General features: G+C 43.1%; 1 protein-coding gene across 3 annotated transcripts in view; it reads right to left on the bottom strand.

Moving 5' to 3' along the window:
• Positions 1-22,848, bottom strand: part of nwd2 (NACHT and WD repeat domain containing 2) — a 50,605-nt gene that overhangs the window by 7,732 nt on the left and 20,025 nt on the right. For 2 of the 3 annotated variants that reach the window (XM_085758953.1, XM_085758952.1), the window contains exons 4-7: positions 18,746-18,862; positions 6,217-6,420; positions 4,944-5,094; positions 2,827-3,416 (exon numbers count right to left, since the gene is read on the bottom strand). In XM_085758953.1, coding sequence (XP_085615079.1) covers positions 2,827-3,416; positions 4,944-5,094; positions 6,217-6,420; positions 18,746-18,862 — 1,062 coding nt within the window. Of the gene's footprint in view, positions 1-2,826; positions 3,417-4,943; positions 5,095-6,216; positions 6,421-15,691; positions 15,797-18,745; positions 18,863-22,848 lie in introns of those variants that run through there. The other variant, XM_085758954.1, reaches the window with a different exon arrangement.

The following is a 22,848-nucleotide window of genomic DNA, read 5'->3' as shown; positions in this document are numbered from 1 at the left end:
GGCGAGATCACAGAGCTGCAAAGTGGCAAGAATTATGTTTGTCTATGCACAAGCCTAAATCCTACTACTGTAATCAGCCCTAAATGAAAATCTAGGCAACTTTAATTAGCCTGATGAGGGGACAGTAAATGTGCTCCTTCCTTCATTCCTGCATTGACAATATTCTGTACTGTGCCAAAGCAGCCATTGTGCTGTACGAACCCTTTACATTCTATTGTGCTATAATATGTGCTATAATCGTCTTTTTTAACAACAATTGTGATATCTCATTTGTTACACTGTATTTTTATCCGGTGACTGTGTGTGATTTGGCTTTTTTAACATGCCAAAATACCTGTAATCATCATAAAACTCTGTTAAGGCCTGAGGCACCTGGTTAACATGGTTAAGTGGTGCAATAAAGCTCAAAGTATAATATCCGGCTAATTCTCTTTCATGTTATCCTTCTTTTTGCCACTTTATATGTTCAGCTTAATCATTTAACTTAGCTTATTTAACATTTACCTTAACTTAATTTAGCTCACCGCCTCCCACACCGGAAATACTTTTAGACCTGGTTTCCTTTCCCCTCAGTGGCCTGATGTGAATTATATTTCAAAAACAAGATATACATTAACTGTGTTAAACTTTCCACTCTGTTTTATAACCACACTTTCACTTTGTGTGCTTCTTCACTAAAAACATAGAAAACGTACACCCCTGTGGCTTGACAATAACTGCAGTCAATTTCAGTTTTATTTTCAATTAGCTTGCCGTAAAAAGCATGCTGTCTCACTCACTACTGCCTGCATGAATGCATACAAATACAATTCTTCAATCAAACCCAGCATGCATCTGCCACATGCACATGCTCAATAAAAAACCTCTTTAATATGGTAGCAGTATCTGGCAGCACGGATAACAACTCTTTGAAATAGCCAATTTTATTATTATTGTTTTGAATTGCTTTCAAGAAGGCCTTGTTTTTACTGAATTAATTGAACATGTCAGTTTGCAAACTGCTGATCTGGCCATTATCTTGAATTACAAAGCTTTCACCCACAGGTCATCACTATGTGCACAAGTTTTAGATATCTAGACTTGCACACTTTATTTACTTTGTGATTAGACTTTGTACATTATGCAACTTACTTCCCTTTCCTTTGATGTAAAGAAACAAAGGACATAACACATCCTGTGCTACCACAGAGAGTCTGAAATGGCTGCTATGATCAAAAAAATGTATAAAGATTAATATTTTTCTCATGAATTTACACAGTTTGACCAGTCTGTGTTGTATTCTCTCTACAAAGCAAACAGTTTGGACCTCTCAGAGGTGGACAGATGGACCCAGTGTGATCTGAGCTAAAAAGTAAAGACATAAAAGCTCCACAGGTCAGATGAATCAAAGAGGCGAGGTGTGAATCACACTCTGTGGCCCACAGAAAACTTGTGTCCTCTTTTAGACCAACTGAAATCTAATAACATTACCCTCCTTGTATCTCTCACTCTTAGTATGAAATAGCTGAAAATTAATACACAGGATAATAAGGCTAATAATAAACAGAAAACTACAACTGCTGCACTAATGTTGGATCATCCGACTTAAACTGCATCTTTATGGCTTTGGAAGCAGATTAAAACAAAGACAGGATGAAATATTCATCTTTTCGCTAAATGATGAGGTGGACAATTTCTAAACAGATAACATGCAGCCCACACACAATATGGTTGTGCGATAAATCAGTCAGCTTATCTGTGTGGGTACAAATGGTTTAGAAATACTGTATTATTTAATGAGTCAATGGTTAATCATAAGAGTTTGAATTTATCATTTTTGTTTTTAGTTGTAAGTGGGTTTTTAGAGTTAATTCTGAATGGATACGTGACCCTCTTTTTTTTAAGATTTCAGAAAACAGATTTTTCCTTTTTTTTATTTACAAAAACCTGCTTTCACACTGTGGCTGTCAGCATGTTACAGGGAAGCTTTTGAAACATCCACCTGCTATTGAAAACATGAAAGAACGAAAGTTATGCCACGGAAATCAGGACAGGCGCTAAGAAAGCAGCAAAGCTCCTGTGGTAAAAAAACAACAACAACAACAAAGCAAACACACATGTCTGTGTTGCACTGAAAGGAAAACTGTAGCTACATCAGCTGAAATGATGGATGGAAATCATGAAAACTTTCCATATCATCCATTAGTGTGATAAAACATGCTCTGTGTGTTATTTTTAATAGAAATATCTAATAAAACCACCACACATGGATGATTTGCAGTAAACACTCTTAATGTGACATTTTTTTTTACTAAGGTTGGACAGGAGGGGTGGGTATGTGGGCGTCTGCTGTGTGATCTTGGCTACGGTGTGATCCTAATGTAGGTGGACAACCAGATGGCACACACAAAGCCACAGAGTGAACACAGAGTATGTTACATGTGCACAAACGTAAAGCAACATACACATGATGCACATGTGCACATTAAGAAACACATGTGCACAGGCTGTGCAGGAAAGACTACAGATGTTTAAGTGGAAACCGGTAAAAGTCACATGCAGATGTGGACATACAAACACACACACATACACTATGCACTCTTGGATGGCTTCACAGGAAATTCGAGACATGTGCGTGGCGATGGACCGTCTCTGTGCGGAAACGCAGATGGTCAAGCGAGCGTTTGACGGGAAGAGATGAACAGTTGCACGCCCCCTCGTACTCTGTCGCACAAAGACCGACACATGCTCGGATCAGACGGACAGATGAGAGCGGCGGAAGGGGTTGGCGGGGGTTACGCAAAAGCAGGAAGAAAAAGAAAAACACCGTGATCTGGTGCGTCTCACCTCTTTGGCCACCTCGGACAGCAGCAGCGTCTTTCCCGTGCAGGGCCCGCCGAACACCACCATGGGGCTCATCCTGCTGCCCTTGGACGGCATCACATACTCCTGCACGAAATCCAGCGACTCGGTCTTGTACTCGTAGAGCGCGGCGTGGGTTTTACACAGAGACAGGTGTTGGAGGATCTCGTCGTACAGCGGGTCGGTCTCCGTGTCGAAGTTCTGCTGGACGGTGGCCTGGATGATGTCCACCATGTCCTCGTAGAACTGCTTGCACAGGCCCTCCACGTAGTGGCTCTCCACCTCCTGGGAGTAGCCCAGCTTCATGTCGCAGTGAGTGACCGAAGAATAGACGCGCAGGTTGGAGGCGGCCACCACCGTCGGGATGAACTCGTCCCGCACCTTCAGGAGACGTTCGTAGGACTCCTGGTTGCGCATGACGCGGTCGGCGCTGACCACGATGTCCATGTAGCGGGACATGTCGGGGAGCTTGGCGAAGCGGTCGAAGTTGGAGATCTTGCGAATGTAGCAGACACATTTCCTGAGAAAGGCAGGAGTTTGTTTCCCAAGGGCGAAGTCTAATTCATCCTCCAAGGCTGAAGTAAAGAAAGAAAATACAACTCGGTCATATTTCAAATGGAAAAAAAACAAAAAAAAACCATCACTTCTCATTCTTAAATGGTCTATAATTTTTCTATGCGGCTGAGAAAAGGCCACTGCTGGATTGTAATGTGCAACCTGCGACGATAAAAGTCTAACAGATGCAGGATTTAGATTTCATTCAGGAGCAAAGCTGAACAGATTTTAGAAGCCGTTACCCTCCGATTAGATAGATTTCTCTTGAGCCTTATTTAAGAAGAAACAAAGTTGATAAAATCACATAAGCCAGCACTGCTGAACTGTATCGCAGGCTCCCCCACAAAGAGCCGCCTGACTGAAATTCTGCCAGCATCTCCTGTGTAGTTTTTGGTAGCCTGCTAATTAGGTGCGAGAGGAGGAAAAAAAAAAAGTGTGAAAGGAAAGTTGGGAGTTCCAAGCGATGGCACAACTTCCCCTATATAGTCCGAGCAAGCATCGCTTAAAGCTCAAAGTGCTCAATTAAAGCTGCAGCTTCCTGACACAAAAGGAGGTGCTTCCTTTTCATGTGAAATTATAAAAGTTGAACGGCAATTACCTAATTAGATTGGTCTTACTCTTACTTTTTTTCCGCCATGTAAAAGGCTACAAGCTGTAAAAACAAGGCCCCGTAAAACAAAGACTTGTCATCGGAGGCTGAGAGCATATTGCTCAGATCATCTCAAACAAAGGAACATGTCTTGATAGATGAGTTCAGCGCTGTCCAAACAATTCAGTAATAACTGGGAGACTCCCAGATGGAAAGACGATACGAGAGCAGGTTGGATCAACCTTAAGTGGTGGAAGCGTACCTCTGGTTGAGCAGAGGTGTGAAGAGTAAGAGAATTACTGTTTTGTTTTTGCTCTGAATTCAGTTTTTGTTGTTTGATCTCACTAAGGGAGCTCAGGGAAGCCACTTTCGGTTAAAAATAATTAGTACCTTTCAAGTACCACATTCGGGGGCAAATTGTGACTAAAAACACAATACAGCAGGGTTCCTTAATAATTAGCCTGATAATAATGAAAATATTGTACTATAACATTTAAAGAAACTGACAAAAAATAAAGGATTTTAAAAGGTAATTTTCTTTTTCACTGCGACGCTCTGCTTGGATTTTAACCTTGAGGCGAACATGCAACGCCATCGATCCATCACTGTCGTCTGCTGACTTGACAGATCCTGATCGCTTCTCATCTCTCCTTATCAGTTTTGTAAGTAGATCAGAGTCTAAACACTCATCACTCATCAAGGACACGGCCTTGTTGTTTCCCCCACTTAGGGTGGAAATGTTACATAGATCAATCAAGCTACTTGTTTATCAAACAGTCGGATAAAATAATTATTTTTTGGATGTAAGAATCAATAACTCATTTCAAAAACCAGATTGAAACCCAGAAAGACAAAAAAATGAACAGCGAGGACGTGTTTCAACTTGAAAAGAATTCATTATTCGTGATTTGTGACATGAAAATGTGGCAAAGAAAGAAAAAGTCGACGTGAAACTGACCAGAGCAGAGGAATTTCTTGGCCTGAGCGCTCTTCATGGTCCCTTTCTCCTGAAGCTGCAGCACTGCCGTCCGGAAGATCCTCTTGATCTCCTCCGACACATTCCTCCAGGCCTTGTCATTCTTGGTCTTGGCTGCGCTGCTTGACTCCATCTGAGCAGGACAAGGGGGGGCGGGGAGAGGACAGTCTGACTTTACAGTAGAACGAAGGACTCCCATCAAGTACAGAGGGAGGCTTCTCTTTCTTATTTTTGGACTTACTATGTAGATAAAAAGTGTACGAAAGGAGATTTTGTTCCGTTCATATGCTGACCACATACTCAGGTATAATTGGGCTGATTTCAGGTCTGATTCGTCCCTCGGGGGCGTTCAAGGCTGGAGCGAACTGATTATCTGTCTGCATTAACCTGTAGAGTGGGCACTGGGCAGGTTTACTCACATAATCTTAATGTTACGGACTGGAGATTCTCCTTGATTTTCAATCATAGATATCGAAACTGTTTGACATTTATGACTGCCTGTAGTTTAAGAGAGAATCCTGCAGCCAATGAGAGCCAGTTGAAAGGTAAAGGATCCCCAACTGGATGCCGTGCATTAAAAATAAAACCTTTTTTCGTCATATTTTGTTTTTCAGGAGATGAAACACGCACCAGCTGACTGATCGCAGATTGATTTCTATTAAAAACAGGGTTCAATCTGTCATCTTGTCTGTGGTTTATACAAGGTTACAAGCATGATTAATATTTGAGTGATTTTATTATACAGTTCGAGATCTTGTGTGTTTAACTGTAAGTGTGTTAAAATGCCACACAGTTTTTAAAAAAACATAATGTTTTATTACCTCCATAAAGTTTTGGACAAGATAAGAAATTGGCTAAATTGCGTTATTTAAAAGTAGCTGTGCTGACAGAATTATTGTTAAATGACTTTTATGAGGTCTTCTGCAAGTACACTCAAACTTTTTTTTTTCCTCCTTATTTGGCAAACATTAAAGCCCAAGACTTCTAAAGAGTTCAAGAGCTGCCTGAGACTAAACAGGTTTGCTCAGACACAGAAAAAACAAAAAACAAAGCTGGTTTTCTTCTCTGTATGTGCATATAAAACGTTCCTCAAGGAGAAGTAAATTCATGAACCCCGGAGCTCAAGGACAAGAATCTGTTATCAGCACTGTTAGCGCCTCCGGGAAGAGGAGTTATGACTACCATGTGGGTGAAGTAACACATCAGGAAGACAGATACAAACACCATCAGCATGTAGCAGGTCAGCTGGACTTACAGAGTTCTGGTAGTTCTTAAGCATTTGGGCTTTGGGTTTGAGGTAGTATGCGGGTGGCACAGAGTTTTCATCCCTGCAGTACCACTCTTCCAAGATGTGTGTGTCCAGCCCTGCCTCCACGGCTGCATCCAAGATCATCTCAAACTCCGCCGATTCCACTTCCCCCGGCACTCGGATGCTGCCGTACTTCTCCCCCACCAGCCCCTGAGGCGGAAGAGAAAGGGATGGAAGGAAGGGAGGAAGAAAAAAATAAATAAACGGTGGAGGGCAGGGAAGGTGAGAAAGAGAGGACAGGAAGTGTTTATCATCATTATCTTTCAAACAGTTTTAGGGCTCTATTTTTTGGATCAGTGGTGCAGGGTGGGCAGTCGGATCAACGGAGCACACGGCGCGACGTATTTAAGGCAATTTCAGAGCCACAGGCGAATTTGTGCTGCAGTTTGGGGACACACAGCAGCTAGTTTGTGTCGTACAGTAGCTGCAGCCACCACAGTCCCAACACTGTCAGCACTGTGTGGCTCTTGTCTCGTCTCAAAAGGGGAACGCCACGTGTACAATGCACGGTTGAAAAAGGAGGAAATGTCGCACCTCTCTTCTCCCACGTAGGAACAGTCGTCTTTGCAAGAGTTGAAAATAGCAAATGTGTGCGAGCGAGAAAAAAAAAACTTGTGCTTGTTCTGTGAAAATGCCACCTGGCTGCCGTACGTCACATAGACAGCACCATGTAAAGGTAAGAGAGGAGTTTAAGATAGGAGAGGAAGAGAAAGTGGAATCCTGCTGCTTGTGTTTTAGAAGTGTCCGGCTGGAAGAAAGAAACAAAGAGGAAGAAAGCTATTTGAATAAACTTTTTGTGCCCCGTCAAGTGCTGTTAACTAGTCTTCCTAGATCCCAAAACACTTCAGGAGCTCAGTGTTAATTGCAAATATCTTAAGTTTAAAGAGACACAGAAGAGTTTGCTTTTGGTTATAAAAGAGGCTCATATTAATGTGGATGAATCTACATTACCCACACTTGTTAATGGGTCCATTTTCGATAAATTGTTTTGTCTTTATAGTTATTTGGTTATATATTATTTTGCAGCATTTTCTAGTTTCGGTTTCCTGGACGCTTCCCGGCGGGTCATGGGAATAACGCCGCCGGATCGCTAGTTGGCATCGTTTATGGTCGGAACTACGGCGGTATCTGATCGTCTTCGAACCTCCGACTTTCGTTCTTGAGTAATAAAAACATACTTTTGCTTTTGCCCGTCTTGCGCCGGTCTAAGAATTTCACCTTGCGCGCGGAGTCTCATGGGAAATGTAGTGTGAAAACACTTCCGAAACTCCTCGTTGTCCCTTTAAAATAGAAGTAGCCTGTTAAAAAATGTACTCAAATTTTAGGGGTCAAATGCCCCCATTTAGGGGCAGTCTGGAGCCCAGCCTTGACAGACTTACAAATTAGTCTAAAATTGGCAAAATAATTCACATTAGGAAATATCTAAGCAAACAAAATCACAGATCTGACTGAACGTTCAGGCTTTGGAGCTTTCAACACTTATCTGGGACTACACAGACCTTCTGGTCAGCGCCGCAACACCGAGGTTCAGCACAAATCCCCCCCTCGTAAATCTTTGTGTTCGGTAAGAAAAAGCAGATTTGTTCTGCTGCTGCACGGCGAAATGTTTGAATGACACACTGTTATGTAAAATCCGCAGCTCGGGCCAAATTTCCTAATGCTCAGTAATCGGCGGTATTAAGAGAATGAGCAGATTTGCTTTATATATAGAACAGATGGGACTGTTTTTAAATGAGGAGACATTAATGCATTAATTAAAGGGAGGTATGTTTACGTGTGAGAATGTGACTGTGAAATTTGATTTGAGTGTGTTTCTGCGCTGTAAGAAAAAAGGATATTATCATCACAATCACCGCCTTCATCATCATCATCATCATCATCATCATCATGCATACCGAAGCTGACGATCTCCCTGCACAATCTCTTCAGTCAGAAACCAGAGCAGTCAGCACAGTAGCTGCATAATTAGGCATTATCATATTAAATGGTGGCTTTTTTTAAATCCACTATTATTTCTCACCCCACGTGGCGCATCTACTGTAAGCTCCAGTGAGTCTACACCCCCCCCCACCCTCTGCTTCTATGCACACGCCAATTCAATACCATCGGAAATGATCGGGGCCGTTTCCTGGCACAGTTCATGATGAGCTCTATCAATCACAGCCGAGGACAATAAGAGCGAGAGGCAAGAAAAAAGAAAAAAAAATTACCGGAGACCTCCCTCCCTCTACATGACCAGCTGATCTTTACTCCATGCGTTGTAATTCACATGCAGCTATAAAGGCCCCGGGGGCGAAAAGATGCAAAGAGCGAGCGAGGGGAGGGACGCGCCAAATGACTGTGAGCTCCGATGAGCAGGAAAACGACGTTTTTACACGCTCACGGCAATGACGCTTCAAAGCCACTCCATGCTGGACTCCTCGTTCCCTTGGCATTCGCAGTGGGAACAGATGCAGAGGAACAAGCAGAAATCAGATGAAGGCATGTGGCACGGTCTGTAGGACGGCCCCCCCCACAAAAGCCTGGTGCTGGATTCATTTATATGCACAGAGATTTGTCCACAAATTAGGTACCAAAAGGTTTTCACGTTACAGCATCTTTTTGGATCTGGGAAATAGCTTCTACAGCACAGTGTCAGTTGTTTTGGAGGAGGAGGTGTCACTTGCGAGGTTGGCTATTACGCTTTGCATCTAAATTCATTCTTCATTCTCATGTATCATTATAAGTATTAAGTGGACGCACTTATTGAGTCGATTTAAAGCGTATAACTGGTAAATGACATCAAATTAAAGGTAAATAGAAGTTTTTTGAATGAATGAACTCCAATAAGTCCAACAATGCAGGAAGCCAAATAAGAAAAAGATGCTGATCAAAGAGCAAAACAACAGCTGAGCAAATCTCAAAGGGAGAAACAACACAATAGCAAACAGAGGAAGAAGGTTGGGATTTCCCTTAAGTGTAATATTTAGTGCTCTCTTCCTGCCAAAATAAGAAGCTAAAGTAGAGCAGGTGTCTTCACCTGTGATCGATGGGAAAGGTCACAATGAGCTGGCTCTTTGCCCAAAATGTTTCCAGCGAGAGATGCATGTTTTTTTTTTTAGCTCAGGGTACTGCAGAAGAAATATTAGCGGCTTTATATGGGTCATTCCGCCAAAAGAGTGCCATTTGCTCATTGTAACTCTTAAAAATTAAACTTCATTTTTCATTCCATTTCAGTATAGAATTTTTTAATATACACATTTACTCATTCAAAATGAGTACTGGTCAATCTCAGGCTACTTTATTTAATTTATTGCTGCTTTTATCATTGCATTTTTGAAGAAAAAGTAACAGCAATGAGGGTAACAGCAATGAGTTTTTAGCATATAATCAGCAATTGTGTGAAATCTAGCCAAATAGCATCTATACTAATAGCTTGAGCACACAGAGCACATTCTTAGGATTTAACTGAATATTTTACTTTTGATATCAACAAACACTGTCTAGATATAATTTAGGTAACAGGAATGAGTTTTAAGAGTGACGGACCCTGACATAGCTACAATATCATTCAATTTCAGGAAAAATAAATTACAGAATTTAATGTTGGTCTTCCCATGACTTTCAAAAGACCTAAATGATGTCACTTCCAGCAGAACATGTCACTGGTGGAATGGTCCAAAACTTTTAGAGTGTAGAATGTGTCCGGGTAACAGCACTGAGTGAAAACCTGGGGACGGGACTAAAATGTGAATTTTAACCAAAATATAATTAGGTTTTAATTTAAAAAATGTTATATAAGTGTAGATATAATATTAAGTCACACTAATATGCAAAAAAAATGAGATTTTAGAAGGATTTTATTCATAATGCATTGTGGTAAACTATAGCGTTTGGCTCTGGGGACATGCAACAAAGGCTATGTTTCAGTGCTTTGAAAGCCTTTTTATAGTAATTAAAAATTATATATCTTTAATTTCTACAGTGATTCATGTGTATGGTGCTTTGTTTATTAATTAAATGCAATTTATATTATATTATTACATGTTTTTATACATTTAATATGCTGGGGACAGAAATGGCACTCTTTTGGTGGAATCGCCCATATTTGACAGTTGCTCCCAAAACACAAGATCTCGTTGGGATAAACGTGATCTAAAGGGTTTGTTTTATTGTCAGGAGTCCCACACACTTGTACAGCGTGAATCCAGTTCACACCGATAACAGGGGGGAGAATTACCACTCCAAATTTATAGTAGGAGCAATGGCATTAATCTACAGCATGATAAGCTCCCAGGAGCAGCTACACAATGGATTTCCTATCCACAATATTATACCTTATGAGGTAGTTTTCAGTCATAACTTAAAGCAGAAATAAGCGATCCGGTCGTTTTGGCTAACTTCCTGTCAGCCGATGGAGTTAGCAGTCCCCGTCCTCGTCCCTACGTCACCACATTCACGCGCATCCCTTGGCTGCACACATAGAGAGGACCGCCCCTTTATGCCGTTCTCTCTCCTCATTGGATAAAGGTTGTAGGATACAAGGAAAGTTTTCTCCTCGGCTTACAGCAGAGCAGAGTGACTGACAGACCCGTGTTTCAGACCAAACACATTTATGATTGCTGTCGGAAGATATAACTATTTAAGACTTATATTAACACAAACATTCCACTTACTTCTGCTTAAGGTATTTCATTTTCTATCCACACATGCTAATGTTAGCAACTGTTAGCAGTTAGCAACTAGAGCTGCCAAAGATGCTGTTTAATCCATTTGTTGTTTCTTTTTGGAAGGAAGGAGGGGCTTAGGAACCGGTCAATTATTTATTAATAATTAATAATGATTAATTATTAGCTTTTAAAGCTTCACAGTTAATGCATTTTACATAGGCTATATATATATATATATATATACAGCCTGAGCCTATACAGCCTATAAACAAGGAATATGATTGGACATATTCTCGAGTCACTGGGATGTCCTACTGGTCACCTCACTCTCCTACGGTTAGATGGCCCTGTATGACTCATGGTGCTGCAGTGATGTGTCAGTCGAGGATGGAGGCACTAAGCTGAACCATGGTAATGCAGGGAGAGAGACATATAGTGACAGAGAGAGAGAGAGAGAGAGGCGAGAACAGTCACTCTCCAAGTTGCTGACAAAGTCTCCGTCAGCTTGCCTTGCGGCGATATAGCGGGATGAATGGTGTGTGTAAATGTGCGTGTGTGCGTGCATGTGTGGAGATAGAGATTAGGATAAAACCAACTGGAGTTTCCCATCAAAATGACAAAATCAGGTGTTCAAATATTAACACATCGGCACACACACAAACACCCACACATTCACACCACTTTAGCCTTGTGTGTAATCTACTGTCACTTCTGTCACCCACTTGACTTACCAAAGCCAAACTGTAAAAAAAAAAAAAAAAAAAAAAGTTCCCGGGTGGTTTTAACACCCCTGTCTTAGCCAGAGAGCAGGCCTGGAATGAGGCCATCTAAAGTGGATTACAGCACAGCGGCTGACAAGCTAGAACTTCACTCCTCTATGTGTGTGTGTGTGTGTTCATGTTCAATCTGTGTGTGTGTGTCTTTTGAGAGAGAGGGGACCAAGAGGTTGCAGTAGTTCTTATTACACTTGAGCAGCCGCAGGTGCAAGAAACATAGGAGGCTAAAGTGACAATAGCGAAGCAGATGGGGGCCAAATGCAATTCCAGTTTTAGCTGCATTCCCCAGCCTCCCTCCCTCCTCTGGGTTTTTCATACTTGGACGGGGGTTTTATACTCCGACTAAGTGCACTTTATCTGATGAGCCAGTTGGGAGAGGCGACTAAGATATTATACGCAGCTACAGTATGAATCAACCAATCAATCACTCACACAGTCAATCAATCAATGAAACACACAGTCAACTGTTGTGATTTTTGCTGCATAAGCTTTGGCACAAGCAGAAAGGGGGGAAAAGGGGGAAAATGTTTAATTTCCATTCACATAAACACTCCCTCACAGTGCTGAGTGTTTAACTCAGCCGTCAACCACGTCGTCCGCACTATACGTATTGATAGCGGATCTTTCTACTTGTTTTCACAGTTAATGTACAAGAAAGCACTTCTGTGCTAAAACCAAACAATGCGGTGATTCAAAACAGCACAACACCTTGTTGATTTAACGCCACAAGGTCGGCAAATGCATATTCATCCATGGCAGAAACTAGTCCCCAATGACTACTCGTGTTTGGGTAATGTTTTTTTTTTAAAGAAGAAAAGAAAAAAAGAAAAAAAAACTATGAGACTAACTTCAGCCTAAAGACAAAAAAAGGTGTTCAAAAACCGAGTGGATTTCAACTCCAGTTTGAAACTTTCTTGTTGCATGGATTTACAGAAAATCTTCAGAGTGGCTATGATGCAACATTTGCATTTGAGCAATCTTTTTGCACAAGCACGCAGGCAGACATAATTCCCAACATCAAATGAGCGCTGCTTTTTTTTTTTTTTACTCTCTCTTTTTTTGTTCAATTCTTGCAGGTTTCCTTCTTTTGCTTGAATTCTTGACTCCGAGTATTCGCCGTGCATATCAATTTCCACCGAGGATGAGAGCAGCGTAAAGCCAGTCTGGCCTATCACATTAGCAGTTACATCATGTTAAGTGAATGAAAGAAGAAGCGGAGCGAGGGGAGAGAAAATAAGAGCTACAGTATCCTCCGCTATCCTCTTACATCCAGTAAACCTGCTACATGGCCAGACAAGTGGAAACAAAAAGCCGCAAAACTGGATGAGGGGCAGCGTACTGTTTGCCGATATCCATCCTTGAGGCGTTTATCAAGTTTGAGTGTTTGTTTTTTTGTTTTTTTTTTTACATGAGGGAATTTGAGACTGTTGGAGAGCAGAGGAGGAGAGGAGGAGAGAGAGAAGGGGAAAGAGGAGGAAAAAAACAGTCATGGCTCATTGTCACGCTTAATCTCCGGGTCAATGACACCATCACCATGCCAACCCCTGCTATCGCCATGGAAACCGGCTTTATTGGATCGACAGGTTAGAGAAAACCCCCCCTCACCCAGGTGTGTGTGGTGTGTGTGTGTGTGTGTCTTGTATTCAGCAGTGCCCTTTTGAAAGACACTAGCTAGCGCCTGACTCTTACTCATAAAGAAAGACTGACATGTCCAATAAAAAGCTGGTTATATAACAGTTGACTCTCTCTGCTTTATGAACGGAGACAGCCCCCTAAACCTTGATGGTCACACGCTCCTGCTCAGATGAAAAGGAGCTGGCTTTTATAGCAGTAACAAGGTTGAGATGAGGAGTCGAGGTTACAAAACAGAAATGCATAAAAGAGATAAGGGTTGAGACGAGGTATCTGAGGCCGTTATTTAGATGCTGAAGAACAGGGAAGGACTTCACTGGCCTGAATGATTCATGGAGGTGAATGAGGAGAAGAAGTAGTAAGATGTTTCCAGTTGTTGCAGAGATCCTGTGTGGCAGGAGGAAACACACCTACACTACGCATGTCAACCTTGTTTCTGTGTTTCCTCTGTAGTGTTTCTGTTCCTCCCTCCTTCAATCCCCATCCATCCCCCCCTCCCACCCTCCCTCACCCCCTCGTTCTACTTCTCTCTCTTCCTCCCTGGAACTTCCTCCCCCCACCACCCACCACCCCGTATTCCTGTTTCATCCGCTCTCTCTCCCCTCTGATCCGAACACTGGGCTCTGTGACAGTTGTTGTGGGCTGCAGACCCCCACAGCAGCTTCTCTTTGAAGTCACCGCACTGCCATGTGGGTGTGTGTGTGTGTGTGTATACACACATGTGTGTGTGTGTGGCGACACTTGTGCGGCATCATTTGAGGTGAGTGGTTGGGAGGTGACGATAATGGTGGCTGCATGTCCACACGTGAGTTTGAAAAGAGACCAAAACAAGACAGAAAATGAGGGAAAAACAAAACTACAACAAAGACTTATATGATGGGAATAACGGCTTTAAAATAAATGGCGTTACTAACACTACTTTTTTCAGGAACGAGTAATCAAAAAAGTTCCCCCGTTACAATGCTGTTACCGTTACTGACAATAAGATCCGCCGTTACTCAGCGTTACTTGACTCAAGAAGTACCATCAGAAAATAATACACCCGTTTCGAGAGGAACTGTAGTCTGGGGCTTTCCCTCTGTTGCTAACCCTCCACCTGGCTATGTGCATTTGTTTACAACGAAGCCGGCAAGGTTGGTTTTCAGCCATGAGAGAGAGCCTCCATTCTCACTCGTAACAAGTCACAAGTCATGTATCACAATTACTCCGGAGCTTTTTAATTAAGGTAAAAATGTAGCATAGCCACGGGAAAAAAACCCACTTAGTTCCTGTTTAAGTGTACCTTAAATACTCATTATTTTCAGTTCATCAACTGGTTGGAAAAAAGCTGTTTATCACTCCACCTCTTCCACATGCAGCTGATCCAAACAGCTGATACGCGGAGTGATACAGCGCGTTGCGGAGCCTGCCTGTGTGGAGGAATACTGAGTGAGCTGGTTAATTCCAGATTCACAGGGGTTAGGGAGAGAAGTAAGTCATTTGACTGAGCATTTTATAAAAAGAGTAACGCAATAGTTACTTTTCCTGTAATTAATTACTCTTATCATGTAGTAACTCTGTTGCTAACTCAGTTACTTTTTGGGGAAAGTGACTAGTAACTATAACTAATTACTTTTTTAAAGTAGCGTGCCCAACACTGCACACACACACACAATGTGCACGGTGTGAAATCTACTGTATGTTGTTGCAGAAACAGTAAGACCCTAAGTTCTGCTGACATTTTCCCCATCCTTTCGTATGTATCTCCGTCTACCACCCTGTAAAAATAAACAACGGCTCTCCGGAGACGGCCCAGACAACCCAGAACTGTCATGAGCGAGGATCCGAGTCCCTGATCAAAAGGATCGGCCACCGCCGCCGCCGCCGCTCGGAGCTCCCCCGGTCCTGGAAACAGGGCCGGACGAGCCTGTGTGTGTGTCTGTGTATGGTGACGACGGGGAACCAGGCTGCAGGGAGCGTGGCAGCTGGCTCTGACATGTCTGAATGGGACTTAAATCTGCGGAGCTATTGTGGGCTCCTCGGCGTAAAAAAAACCCCCTGCATTCACCACCGAGAGCAACAACATTAGAATACGCCATTAAAGATTTAACCAGCCAGATGGGGAGACGAGCACTATAGATGCATGTGTCTCTCTCTGGAGTGTGTGTGTGTGGGTGTGTGGAAGGGGTGTAAAGAGTCTGTAACACCCAGCGTTGAAGCACACCCCAGCTGATTCTCAATCTCATGACAGGGAAAACGCCTCGGGTCAAGATGCTCTATTTGTATGTGTGGGTTTGTGTTTGAAAGCGAGAGAGAGAGGGGAAAAAAGGTGAATCACAGGGAGAGAGAACAAAGAACCGTGTGTGTGTCTGTATGTGTGTGTACCTGAGTTTGTGTGCGCCTACTTTCCCTCAGTGTGGCGTCTGCTACCGCTCGGGGTCAGTCGGGGTTAAGATGGTGAAATTGCAGCGGGGACAGAGGGCGGCGGAGCTGATGGGAATGAATGAAATCAGTGCGGCGTGTACAACACCACAGCAAACACCCAGCCAGCAGCGGAAAACAGTGTGTGTGTGTGTGTGTGTGTGTGTGGTGGGTGGGGGGCTGTGTCACTTCTTTTTACCTCAGATCTGTTCATCTCAGCTCTGTTTAGCCTGATTGAGCTTCTGTACATTCACACACCACATATAACGTCTCATTGGACCTCAGAGGCCATGTCATCAAGTTTGATAATGCGGGCTAAAACTTTAGCACGACTGGCAACGCTAACAATCAACTGTTCAAGGTTCCACGCTCAGATACTGCTTGTTATTATTGACCTTTTTCATATCAGCTATTTTGACTTACAGTAAGATAGCAGGACAAATACAGGTGTTACCAATGATACTAATTAAGGTTTCTGTTCCATTAGCCAACATGCACAACAGCAGCACCCTGACTCTGATTGGCCTGAATGGAATGGAAACTTAATTAGCACCTGTATTTGTTTATATTATATGTATCAAAATGTGAAAAAGGTCTATTGACCATATGATACCAACATTTAATGAAATATAGATAAATGCAATTGCTGTAGTGACAGTATAGCTGACAATTCTTGTATTTGCACATTTGTTTATTTATTGATGGCTAGGAGCTGTCAACTGAATTGCCCATTGGGATAAATAAAGTTTTTCTTTTTTTTTTGGTAGGGGGCAGACAATTTCAAGCTGTTTAAGCTCCGCCCCCTTTATTTTGAGATGCAACCACACCTGCTAGGTGTGTTGCTAACACTAGAGCTGCAGTTTATATAACAATTTGAAAGGAAGCGTGTTTGTTGGTACTGATTTTGCAGCTTCCAGACAGCTTGAGAAGAGCATGACTCGCTTGCCCCCACACTGCCAACACCTCCACTGGTGTTTCCTGATTGTTCTCATCAAATGTTTGTCATGTCCACTCCTGGACTAGAGAGGCCATTTCCTGACAAGCATGGTTTCCCTGTTTGGGACTCTCACTCTCTTTGGGACAGCAGATGCTACCACTGTTCTTCACTCAGGTAAGTTACAGCCTTTTCTTGCTGGTGTTGACATACAGTATGAGAGCCGATGTGCTGGCTCTGCTCAGTGGTGTGTTACATAGTGTATGTGTGTTTGGTGAGAGTAGTAGTAGTTTCTACTCCAGTGCTGCCTGTGTTATTGCTTTTCTGCAGATCTGTTTTGCCAAATTATGTCATATTTCTGCTCCACTGCTACCATCTACCTACTTTCCTGTTTACCGTCAATGAGTTCATTTCCTTTCTCCCGCTTTACGTTTCTTTCATGCAAACACGCAATGCTCATTTTGACGACAAAAGCTCAACCTGAGGACTATTCAGATATTCAGAGCACACATCATGTCTTTTAACTGCAAATGGAGTTTTCTTATAGTTGTCATGGTGATGGCATAATATACACGTTTGGCGAGAGGGCTGTATTGGTCCAACTAGATAATTCTACATAATGTCTGGTCTCAGAGTCTGTATCTGATGCAGTTGTTGCTTGTTGAGTTCATTATTGTCCCTCCCTGAACTCTGCTGCGATGAGGTTGGTGTATTCTCGTGGGGGAGCCATGAGTTATGAGCCTGGAAGCAAAGCATCAGCTATGCACATACTTTGAATTCACATAATTATGTATATCTGTCCCGTGTGAGCTCTGTGAAATTGCGTATTTTTAGATTAGATGAAAAACAGTGTCAGAATTCATCGGTGGGGATGTGGTCATTTATTCTGCTTGTGATGCACTGTTGGCTGATAGAAGATTTGTTTTGTGGATGGAAAGACACTGGCCTGAAATAAGGACAACAAATTAAGTAGAATAAATCATTAAGATCCATTTTATCAGCAATGTTTGTGTGCTTGGAAAACAGGAGTGGAGAGGGGAAGCTGTACATGCAGGGTGGGAGAGGAGGGAAATGCAAAACTTGCTCCAGGGGAAGAAGATTATGCTCCCTGGAGACCAGGGCTCCTGTCCTACCCATAATGCATTACCCCTCCCTGTGATCTCTCACCTCAATTCCAACCTCTGGAAACGGATCTGTTCCATTTGAATAATTCACCATCAATTTCTCCTCCCGTCGTCGCCATTGTCGCCGCTGTCTCTTTGCTCCCGTCTTCCCCCTTTCCTTTCCTCATGCCTGACTTTTTTCATGTGGCCTAAAATTATCTAAAAAAAATCACTGAAATGACAGCTGTAATTACGTGTTGCGCCACTCTTTCTCTCCTCGCAGAGGTCTTCACATCACTCATTCGCACAAGTGTAATTTTGGCTTTTGCATGGATTTTCAGTGCTTTACAGGGACACCTGCCCGTGACACTTTCTGCTTGTTTGTGCTTCAGCGGGAGATGACGGAGCGTCTTTGTCACATTTGTGAAGTTGTTGCAGGTTTTTGTTGCAGTACATACGCTGTTTACTGTTCTGTAAAGTGAGGACAGTGTCTCTATCAGCTGAACATGTTATAAAAAGACACATAAAAGAGGTCTCTATTGTGTTACCTGTCCACTGTCAAACAGAGGAGACAAGTGCTGCCTAGAAAAGCTGCAACAAGACGACATGAAAAGCCACTGTTCTACTGTTTCTGTGTCGGTTTTCAAACTAAACTCGACTAAGCCAGGACTTATAAAAAAGACAGGTCTGCAAGAAAAACGTGATTTCACTGTTATTAGGTAGTCCCACGGAGATATTAGATCTTGAAATGCACATAGCCTGGGAACAGTTGAGTCTCAAAGCCACATAAGAACCATGTAATGAGATGAGGGAGGGAAGGTGGAAGAAGCCGACGCAGACACAGATTTAAGCAGATTTTCTACTTATTATGTAAAAGTGTGGACACACAGAGATGTGAACTGAGATAACACCCAAACAGACCCGCGTAATCCGCGACGTGTCGAACTTTTAACTGTAAACTACGCGGCGTGTAATACTCACAACAAAACACGGCCCTGCTGAAGTCTTCAGACATTCCTCCAGGAGCTTCATTCTCAGTCGCTGCAGCTCCGGACTGTCCCACTCCTCCGGGTCGACACCCCAGTACAGGTCGACCACCTGGAAACGCACACAAACATGGTGTTGTTATATCAGCTTTTTTAAAATTTGAATAGGAGCAATAAAATGTGAGCACCAAGGCTAAACAGTAGAGTCTCTCTGAATAGAAATGAACACGGCTGGTCTGTGCAGTTCACAAAAGAACAAGCAGATGATGGAGTTTCTTTTCAAAATGAGGTTTTACTCTTGCTTTTCAGAGGGAATTTGCTGTTGTAGAAAACCAGATGACATATTTTCTCCTTCAAAAACCTATTTTTTTAGGGATTGTCTGACTGGCACTGAAATAAAATGTACTGCAATGAGGAACAGTGGGCTTAAACTCTATTGCCTCTAATTTCAGTTGAGCAAATGTCACTGTTTTCAGCTCGCACACCTGCAGTGTGTGACTGAAAAGCAGTGCACCACTCTCACCACCAGACACCAGCAGGGAGGAGTGACTGAACTCACACATGCACGCACGCACACACACACATGCACGCACGCACATGCGACAGAGGAGATCTCCCTCAACACATTCATCACAAGTTTTGGCAGCTCAGACAATTCAGACTGTAAACACGCCACAGGGGGAATCTCCCACAGGAGGAGAGAGAGGTGAGGAAACGCCTGTAAATGTGTGTGTGGCCCACGCCACGCTGCTGCTGGCTCAGGCTCGCCTGTGAGGAAAAATAAGCCCTCCCACCGGCAGCATCCCAGGTCTCAGAGCTTTTAGCCTATACTGCTTCCAGCTTACTGACAACGAAATGTGCCGTTACCTGACTCAATACGTCACGTCACAAAATGATACACCCGTGAAAGTGTACGTTACATAGACATTTTTTTTCAGTCGGAAAGAAGCTGTTTATCTGGAACTAACCAGCTCACTCAGTATTCATCCACACAAGCAGGCTGCGTGATACTGAGTGTGTTGGTTAGTTCCAGATAAACGGCAGGTTAGGGGGGTGAGTCCAAGTAATTTGACATATCTGAGAACGCAATACAGTAGTTACTTTTCCTTGTAATTAGTTACTTTTATAATGTAGTAATTCAGTGACTTACTCAATTACTTTTTTGGGAAAGTAACTATTAAAGGGATAGTTCAACAAATAGGCAAATTCGCCTATTGCCATAATCCCTATAGTCACAGGAGTTGGTTCTTTACATTTAACTATCGGTGCATGTTGTTTTGAGATCAGCGGGGCAGAGACGTGAGCTGCTCGGTGAACACAACGGAGGTGAATGGTACAGTTCTCCTGTCCCTCATCAATTTGTGACCTGCACATTCACCACACTATGAAATAATTAAAACATTAGGAGACCAAGTTGTTTTCAAGGCAAATGCAGCCAGAACTACATTCCAGACACGGCTGCTGGGCGGAGTGATTTCACAAGCGCAAGTAGCTCAGAGTATTTGCTTCATGTGTTGTAATGTTACATAATTATACAGTACATGATTATTTCATATTACATAATTATAACTTTTTAAAGATAGCATGCCCAACACTGCTGCTTGGAGCCCCCAAAATGCATAATGTGCATGATCCTATGATTCTTCTCTCCTCTCCTTCTTCTGCAGCTTTCTGCTGGTCTGTCTCCTTGAGTGCGATGAGTAAAGAGTGGAGGGTTTTGCAGAGGGGGGATGAGGTGAAGGCGAAGTGATTCAGCAGTGAGCGCTGCTGTCTCCCTTCATGCTCTGCTGCTCACCAGACTAGCTAGCTCAAATGAGTTTAGCCCGGCACAATGACTGACACATCCGCAGTGTGGCAGAGAACAGCAGTGACTGGCAGCCCGGCGCAACCGGACGGCCGCTGAAATCGAGAGTGTGGGGCACTTTACTTTGACAGTCCGGGGGGGGGAGATATTCGCCCCTCTCTCTTCCACCCGTTACTGGTGGGAGCAGCAGGAGGGCTGGAGCTACACCTCGGCTCATCTGCTCATCTTGTCGCCGCGCCGTGCACCTGCGAGCAGCTGGACGGAGACAGCTGTCAGCTAGCCGCGGGTTTTGTAACAGCCCCTGGGCTGCAATCAACAAATATTTCCATTAATAATCTGTCCAGTTGTTTCCAGCTGGTTTGGCTTGTGCCACCTGGAAACAAATTTGAATATAATTGGTACCTCCACTCACACTGGTGACACAGTGCACATCCACTGCTAGTGAACCAAGGAGGTGTAACACCACTGTTCAATTTAAAGTAGCTCATAGGCGAAGACTAGAAAACATTTAGCTGCAGCCACAGATGTATTTTCTTTATTTTCCATACAGTATGTTGACCGTATCACCACTCGAGTAATGTCTTCTCTGTGATTATCAATTTCTTGTTTAGTCCAAAGACAATAAAAAAAATCTAAAAGATAAGTGGATAATAAATCAATTTTCTATCACATAGACCTAGGTAAGCAGGAAACTACAATATGTAAGGCTGAAACTTGGAAACATTTCTGCTTGAAAAACTTGGAAACATTTCTGCTTGAAAAATGACTTAAATGATTTACTGAATTCAAAATACAGGCATCTTCATTTTCTTTGGCTGAAGTCCTCCATGAATTAACCAGCTGGTTCAGCTCTAACTTATTATTAAAAAAGTATTTTGAAAGCAAATTCTTACATATGAGAAATGTTTAGCGTCTTAGAGTTTGGTGCTGGCTAAAATACGATTTATTGATGCACGGAGATATAAATGTGTGAATGCGGGATAAGAAAATTACAGATAGGCTGATTAGGTGCAGTTGGTGTCAGTCGTCGAATGCTTTTACTTTTGGAAAGTATCTCTCCCACTCACTGGAGCGCCCATGATAAGCATCCCTCATGTCGGGCCTGTTGTGTGGAAAACTCATTGCTTGGCCCATCAGTCACCGTGTATCAGTGTCACTAATCTACTTCCAACTTCCAACGCACACGTGTGGGAGACAGCAATCGGCCTTGTGTTGACAAGGACCGGAGGGAGGGAGGGAGGGGGTGAAGTGAGATGAGCGCCCCCCGATTACGAGGAGTTTCTACTGGGTTTCAAGCAGGTGATTGGGAGGATGCACGGTAATTAAAAGATAAATGAAGACATTAGTCATATCCATGCGCTGCGTGTGCATGCGTGTGGGGAGGACGGACTGATTAAATTTGCCTGTCACCCCCGCTGCGCTTCGCTGGAGTATGGAGGGATGAGGGAGGAAAAGAAAGGGAAGAAAAGACAGTCGAGGAATGTTTATCCCAAACAGGCAAGGACACATAACTGAGGTTAAGAGGGAAAGTGCTTGGACGGGGGATTAGCTAAGGAGGCCCAGGCAGCCTCCTGTGGGACCGGATCAGGCTGGAGCTGTTTCACAGCTTCCTTGTGTCTTTCTTTCAGGCAACATCATCTTTGCTCTTCTTCTCTCTGATTACCCCCATCCCCCCTCCACCACCACCACCACCACTGCTTTTCCCCCCCAAACTATGGTGGTGAGGGTGCCGTTACTTACATAAGAGCCGAAGCAGCTTCTGCTAAGCTGCTTTCTAATGTCCTTGGAAGGCGTTTGCCGATGGCAGGTCAAGTGCAGGAGAAGCCTGTTTTATTTATTGAATGTTAGACTATTAGACTTTGGGATTATGCCCAAGATGCCCAGGAAGAAAGGGCATGAAATCAGGCGGGGAAAAGGCAGAAAAACCCCACCGACGGAAAGACTCTCGGGGCAAAGAAACTACAGTAAAAATAGATCCAGCGCCAACATATAAATATGTCTTAAAGCTCGCCACTGCAGGCAATTTCATTAGGAACATGTAGTAAATCCCTTACAATATTTGATGAATACAGCTTCCTCAGCACTTGAGGAAAAAGTGTAGGTTTTAGGAGCAAATCCATCGCCAAATGTGAAAATTTTGGCAGCGATGTGAAACGCAAATGGTTTGAAAAAGCAGCCGCAGACAGATCACATGGAAGGAGGTTAAGTCGGCTTTACTCTTCAGTGTTAGATCTCTTAATGCTGTGTTTTACTTATTTAAATAGTCTGGCAGCCATGATAAGAGGTCACATTTT

This window comes from Trachurus japonicus, chromosome 18 (genome assembly GCF_045865225.1).
Source record: "Trachurus japonicus isolate A0001 chromosome 18, Traja_1.0".
NCBI lineage: Eukaryota > Metazoa > Chordata > Actinopteri > Carangiformes > Carangidae > Trachurus > Trachurus japonicus.
This window is presented reverse-complemented; position numbering and strand designations above follow the sequence as displayed.